Raw genomic sequence first — 7,255 nt, 5'->3', positions numbered from 1 at the left:
ACTGGGGGGGGAACTGAGGGGGACTGAGGGATCCTGGTCCCTGAGGGGAGGGATGAGGGACCACCTGGCTCCTGAGAGGGAGCTGGGGATCCCCCCGGCCCCTGATGGGGGCTGAGGGACCCCCTGGCCCTTGTGGGGGAGATGGGGGACCCCAATTTCAGAAAGGGCAGCTGAGGGACCCCCTGGCCTCTGAGGGGGCACTTGAGGGACCCCCCAGACCCCTGAGAAGGAGCTGAGGGACCCCTGTGCCCCCCTGTGGGGGGACCAAAGACTCTGAGAAGGGACTTGAGGAACCCCCAGGCCCCCGAGGGGAGACCCCAGCCTGTAAGGGGAGACCCCAGGGAGGACCTGGGGGTGACCCCAGTCCCTGAGGGAGCACTGAGGGATCCCCCCAACCTCTTTTCCAGAGGGAATGAGGCAGCTGGAGTCCCCTGGAGCCCCTTTGGTGGGGGATAAGGGGGTGGCTGAGACCCTCTTGGATGGGCAGGAAGGGGAGCTGAGGGTCCCTCCTTCCCATGGATTTGGCAGTGGAGAGAGGTGGTGCTGAGACCCCCCCAAACCCCTCAGTGGGGTGTCAAGGGGTCTTGGACCTCCCCAGCCCTGGTGGGGGGGTCTGTGAGGGCCTGTGGGTGGGGTTGGTGCAGGTTTATGGATCAAACTGCTCCCACCCACGGGAGAAGATTCCTTTCCTACATCAAAGAAATAATCCGTAGCTGTGGAAAATCCTCAGGATTGGGTCCCTGGCTGTGCAGGGAATGGCTGGGAGGGCCCAGAGAGCCAGGCAGGAGTTGCTGGAATCCCTCAGGATTCCAAACTCGGAGGAGTCTGTGGGGTGGGAGCAATGTTGAGTCATTCCAGAATTAGCTCTGAAGTTTAATTAAGTGGGAAGGTGCTTCCCAGCCTACTCATCCTGAAACTTTTCAGGGAGAGGAGCTGGAGAGGGTTGTGCCTGTCATGGAGGCAGGATGTGGGATAGGGAGCACCCCATGGATATAGGGAGCTGCTCCATCCCTATGGATCAGCTGTAGCTTGCTGGGAAGAGGGACTGAGGGTGGTGATCCACTTGGAAGTGGTTGTACCTTCCACAGGGTGTATTTGGGACAGCCTGTGCTGGAACCTGAGGGAATTCTGTGGCAAAACTGGTTTGGGATGGAGAGCACTGGGTTTTTTTTAGGATTAAAGTGTGTATTGGTGTGAATCCCAGACTGGTTTGGGATGGAAGGGACCTGAAGGATCACCCAGTGCCACCCCTGCCATGGGCAGGGAGACCTTCCACTACCCAGGTTGCTCCAACCTGGCCTTGGACACTTCCAGGGATCCAGGGGCAGCCACAGCTTCTCTGGGCAACCTGTGCCAGGGCCTCCCCACCCTCCCAGCCAGGAATTCCTTCCCAATATCCCACCTAACCCTGCCCTCTGGCAGTGGGAAGCCATTCCCCCTTGTCCTGTCCCTCCATCCCTTGTCCCAGCTCCCTCTCCAGCTCTCCTGGAGGTGTTAGGGATGTTATTCCCTGATCTGGAGATCCTGACCTGCTGTTCCATGGCAGGGAAGAAGCCCCTCAGTGTCCGTGTTCTTCCCGAGGATTGTTTTGGGAAGACAAATATCCTGCCAGGATGGAAACTGCCCAGGCAGCTCTGTTTGCTGGGATTTGCTGTCCCTGCCTCAGGCCAAGGTACAAGTGCTCCCTGGGGACACATCCTGCTGGAATCCTGTGGAATGCACCACGGTCAAACAGGCAGGGAATATTCATCCTGTTCTTCGCTGACAAATTTAGGGGGCATAAAATGAATAATATCCTATTTATAGCTCCTGCTCCTGCTTGCCTGCTCGGAGCCAGAGGAGGGAGGTCCAAGTGCCAGGCTGGCACCTCCAGGAATCTTGGCCAAACTGTTGGAAGAGAGAAGGTTTGTGCCTTTCCAAATCCTTGGAGCGCGGAGTTAACGGGAGCCCCTCTTGTTGCTGCAGCTCCTCCTTCGGTCCTGAATTGCTCCAATGCCATTTTTCCATGACTAATTCCAAGACCAAATAGAAAAGTCTCTTAAAATACAATCCAGGCCTGGAAAATTGAAGTAATTCCAAGCTCTGGAGAGGCTGTATTATTTGTTCCATGTGCAGGCCTGTCACGGACAGGTGACAGTCCTCTTGGCTTCTCTTCCCTCCTAATCCCAGTTTTCCCAAAGCAGGCTGTTTTCCAAAGCAAACCCCCAAGACTGGAGCAGTTACACCCCCGAGAGCTGACACAGAAGTGGAGGAGCCTCTGGATCAGTGGAATTCCAGACAGCTTGGGCTGCCTGCCTGATTCCAGCTCCTTCATCCTCCCAGTGCTTGGCTGCTCCACAGATCTTGGAGCGTGGCTGGGAGATCCTCCAGGAAAACCAGCCCAGAAGGAGAGAGGATATCTGTGTAGTTGGAGGAGCTGGGAGATCTGCAAGGCAGGAGAGCTGCAGGTTAAGGATCTGATTCCAGTCTTGTCATGCAGCAGTTGGGAGCTGGTTTGGATCATGACAGGATGTGTTGGAAGAGCTGCCATCAGCTCTTCCCTTACGGAAACCGGGAGCATTTCTGCTTCTGGGACTCCATGAAATGTCTTTTTGCTGCCCTTGCAGGAGCAGGGCTGGAGCTGATCCCCTCAGGATGCTCCCTGTCCCTGTAGGACATGGAGGGACTGGGATTCAGCAAAGCAGTTCAGCTACTCTGAGTTGGCAGGGAATTCCCTGGGAGTTTGGGTTTGTTGGACGTGCAAAGGGGATGTGATTTCTACTTCAAAGCCATTGGTTACATTATCATGGAATCCTGGGATGGTTTGGAATGGAAGGGATCCTTAAGGATCATCCAGTGCCACCCCCTGCCATGGGCAGGGACACCTTCCACTAGCCCAGGTTGCTCCAACCTGGCCTTGGACACTTCCAGGGATCCAAGGGCAGCCACAGCTTCTCTGGGCAACCTGTGCCAGGGCCTCCCCACCCTCCCAGCCAGGAATTCCTTCCCAGTATCCCATCTATCCCTGCCCTCTGGCACTGGGAAGCCATTCCCTGTGTCCTGTCCCTCCATGCCTTGTCCCCAGTCCCTCTCCAGCTCTCCTGGAGCCCCTTCAGGCCCTGCCAGGGGCTCTCAGCTCTCCCTGGAGCCTTCTCTTCTCACCCACCAACACCCCCAAACCCTTCCCCTCCGGTCTCTTCTCATTCTCCATCCAACCTGGATTTGTGCTTGGAATTGCCTGATCCAGGTGCCATCCATGACCTCTCCCAGCAGAACTGTGCTGGGATGGTTGGACACAGCTCCCCTCCCGCTTTGGCCCCTCGGTGACTCCGGTGCCAACGTCACGGAGAGAAGATGATTTTATGTTGGGAATGCTGGAGGTCTTTGCTGCCAAAAACTCCAGACTCCTCAGCTCTGCAGGGTGGTGACATCAGGAAAACAATAGAAGCCTTTCTTCCACCTACACCATTTTCCTGGAGAAAGGCTCCCTGTTCCTGGGAATTTGTTAACATCTGTGCTGTGGGGGTGTCCGGGAGCACATTCCTTTGGAGACGTGTCGGGAGGGAATTCTGTGACTCCTGGGGTCTGGAAGGATGCTTGCAAAGTTCCTTTTTCCTGGGAAGCAGCTTCCTTTCCCTTAAAAAAAAAGGGAGCTAAAATTATCCACTGTAAAACAGAACATCCTGGAATGATATCAGGAGGAGGATGAGCTCTTTCCCACTTTCTCCTTAGACTTGGGTGATTCCAGCCTGAATCCATCACGTAGGAAAGTGTGTTTGTTTGGTCCTGGGAAGGGAGATCCTTTGGCTCTAGAGATAGGGAGCACTCTGGAAGCAGAAGACACGAGGATGAGCTGAGTGGACACATTCTGTGTGCTCACCCTTGGAAGTATTTCCCATTTTCCACAGGAAAAACTTGTCCTTTGCCTGCAGCAAGAAATGGAGTTGTTCCTTTGGGACTTGCTACCCAGTGCTGATGCAATGAACATAACAATGGCTTTGGAGGAGAAATCCCAATTTATCCCTCTCCCTGAGGGCCCTCAAGCTTTACAGGAGCAGGTTCCAAAAAGAAGGAATCCCAGTTTTTGTCTTATCCACAACCAGGAAATATTCCCGAGCTCTTTGCTCGTGCAGCTCTGTTACTGCTCCCAGGGATCATTCCCAGTGCAGGACCACCCAAAAGGGTGGTGCTCCAGACATGAGGGATGGTGCAGCTCTCATTATCCCATCAGGAATCTTGCAGGATGACTGTGGATGTTGGCTTTTGCAATGCCCAGGTGTGTTAGGGATAATGAGGCTGTTTGGGATGAGATCAGGGCGCTGCATCCCTGGAACTGGAGCGTGGGGGAACCCTCAGCCCTTGGACAGCACTGACATCACTTGTGTTGGGACTTGGAGCATGGAATCATGGAATGGGTTAGGTTGGAAAAGCCCTCCAAGATCGAGTCCAACCATCCCCCAGCACTGCCAAGGCCACCACTGACCATGTCCCCAAGTGCCACATCCACAGGGCTTTGAAATCCCTCCAGGGATGGGGACTCCACCCCTGCCCTGGGCAGCTGTGCCAATGTTTTCCAACCCTTTCCATGAAATTATTTTCCCAATATCCAGCCTGACCCTCCCCTGGCACAGCCTGAGGCCGTTCCCTCTCCTCCTGTCCCTGTTCCCTGGGAGCAGAGCCCGACCCCCCCCGGCTCCCCCCTCCTGTCAGGGGGTTGCAGAGCCAGAAGGTCCCCCCTGAGCCTCCTTTTCTCCAGGCTGAGCCCCCCCAGCTCCCTCAGCTGCTCCTGCTGCTCCAGCCCCTTCCCAGCTCCCTTCCCTTCCCTGCACACGCTCCAGCCCCTCCATGTCCTGTACTGGAGTCCCCAGAACTGCCCCCTGGGATAATTTTGGATATATCTCAAGGGTCACTGGATGCATTTGAAGCAGGTGTTTCACTTTAAGAGGTGCCTGTTTAGTTTTAACACCATTTTTATTTATTAGAAAGGTAAAATGGGGTTGGAACAGCTGAAATTTTTGGCAGCTTGTGCTTGGAGTTGAAATGAAAGTCAAGGAAAATGTTTTTTTTCTTGCACACTCTGAATGGGAACACTCATCCAAACAAACCAGTTGGAGCGAATTCCTTCCAGGCACTGGGATATCTTTTGGAATTTTAGAGATTAGAGACCTTTTCCCTTCACCTTTCAGGAATATCCAAGAAAAAAATGGAGTTTTTCTGTGTTTTGGGATGTTCGAGACACCTGGGAAGGGCTTTCCCAGCAGGATGGAGGTGTATCAATAAGACCTATTTTGATGGTGCTGCCAGTTTTTCCCACTGTTTATTCTTCCCATCAGTGGGCTGGGCCGGGAGCAGCTGCTGCTGGAATGGCCTCATCCCTGGGGAAGGAATGGAGCGGGAAGTGCCGGAGCTTGCGGAGCAGGTCGGGTGTTCCTGGGGGATGGAATGTGGAATGTGGAATGTGGACGGGCCGAGTCTGTCACCGTGGTCAGCCAGGCTGGGCCTGGCCCCGTGGAAACCTTTCCCCATTGAGAATTCCCAAAAAAAACCCCCTCCAGCACCTGAGTGTCCTTCTTTACCTTGAGCAGCGCCGGGACATGGAGAGGGGACCAGGAGCAGAATTCCCAGGTGTGCTCACCTGGGAGTGAGGGAGGGAATGAAAATCCCATGGGCACAGGGAGGTTCTGTCAGCTCCCAGGAACACTCAGCTTCTGGAATTGCTTCTTTCCTGGGCCTTTCTCATTAAATTTGGAGGATTTTAGTATTTTTGAAGCTCTGACCAGGGTGGGGAATCTGCTCCACCAACATTCCTTCCTAACCAGAGCCAGGGATCGTGACCCTGAGCTCCATCCCCTCATGGACCACGGGCTCCTTTGCCTGTCCAAGCACTCCTGACTCCTTTTCCCAGACATTCCCCATCCCACTGTGTGCACACAGGGAAGCTGATGGTGATTTTGCACCTATTTGGGGCCCAGCTCTCAGTTCTTGGAACCTCCGGGATGTTTTCCCTGTGGTTTTGGATTAGGGGAAGGGATTGATCCACACCTTGATCCCTGCAAAGTCACACACAAGTATCTGTGAGGGGTTTTTTCCATGAGCTCTAACAGTCCCTACCATTTCACTTCTGATTTTGCTCTGGGAATTAGGAATTCTGCAGAATCCAGGACAGCAGGATTGGTGCAGCATATTCCAGGCACAGAGGAAGCTGGGACAGGGATTCAGGGCTGCACAGGGCAAAGACAAGGCTCTCCAAAAGCGCCTCTTTTTTTTTCCATCTGGCAGGAATTTTGCTTTGTAAACTCCCAGGAAGTTTGTGTTTGCTGGGTGTGCAAACCAGAGGCCCAGAGGGAGAGGGAAGGCACTGCTGGGAATCATGGAAACCCTCAATCCAAACAGCATTTGGAGATGAAAGGGGAGTGAAGGGTTTTGTAGAGGAGAAGGAATCCTTGGAGAGCCTGGAATGCAGGGAACCTGCTGTGCCAGCTGGTTCATCCCATAAAACAAAGCTCAAATGGGAACATTTTGCTTAAGTAAGGGGAAAAAATCTCCAATGGCCATGGAGTGGGATGAGCCAGATTACCATGGAAATTAGGGAAAAAGGTGCCGAACCAACAGGGAGAACTAATGGGAGCAAAGACCTGCCTGGAGTCCTTGGATCCCGGCGGAGCTGTGCCACTGGGAATCCCTGCTGATCCCTCCTCCTGCCCCTCTGCCCTGCTCCAGGTGGGGGACCACAAGTTCAGCGCCCACCGGATCGTGCTGGCGGCGTCCATCCCGTACTTCCACGCCATGTTCACCAACGACATGATGGAGTGCAAGCAGGAGGAGATCGTCATGCAGGGCATGGACCCCAGGTGACATCCCAGGGACACCCACGGCGCTCGGGGGGGTCGCTCTGGGTGACCCCAGCAAACCCTGTGCTGTGGGTAGAGCCCATCCCAGCTGGAATGCAGTGGCATTCCCGCCCTTTCTCCCGGTTTTCAGTGCGCTGGAGGCTCTCATCAACTTCGCCTACAACGGGCACCTGGCCATCGACCAGCAGAACGTGCAGTCCCTGCTCATGGGGGCCAGCTTCCTGCAGCTCCAGAACATCAAGGATGCCTGTTGCACATTCCTTAGGGAAAGGTAAGAGGGGGGGTCTCTTCAGGGGGGGTTTGGCTGCTCCCCAACAGCAGCAAGGCTTTAGTCACCTGTGTCGGGTGTGAGAGGGCCGGGATGTCCCCTGCCAGTGGGATGAGGAGGTGTTTGGATCCCAAAATTTGTCATTTTTGTGGAATTA

At 54.6% G+C, this 7,255-nt stretch overlaps 1 protein-coding gene across 1 annotated transcript in view; it reads left to right on the top strand.

Moving 5' to 3' along the window:
- The first annotated feature begins 6,600 nt into the window (after positions 1-6,600).
- Positions 6,601-7,255, top strand: part of KLHL18 (kelch like family member 18) — an 8,818-nt gene continuing 8,163 nt past the window's right edge. The window contains exons 1-2 of the mRNA XM_029964671.1: positions 6,601-6,830; positions 6,961-7,101. Of these exons, the coding sequence (XP_029820531.1) occupies positions 6,601-6,830; positions 6,961-7,101 (371 nt within the window). The remainder of the gene's footprint in view (positions 6,831-6,960; positions 7,102-7,255) is intronic.

Source organism: Manacus vitellinus, unplaced genomic scaffold (genome assembly GCF_001715985.3).
Source record: "Manacus vitellinus isolate BGI_N305 unplaced genomic scaffold, ASM171598v3 scaffold_78_pilon, whole genome shotgun sequence".
In the NCBI taxonomy this organism is placed as follows: domain Eukaryota; kingdom Metazoa; phylum Chordata; class Aves; order Passeriformes; family Pipridae; genus Manacus; species Manacus vitellinus.
This window is presented reverse-complemented; position numbering and strand designations above follow the sequence as displayed.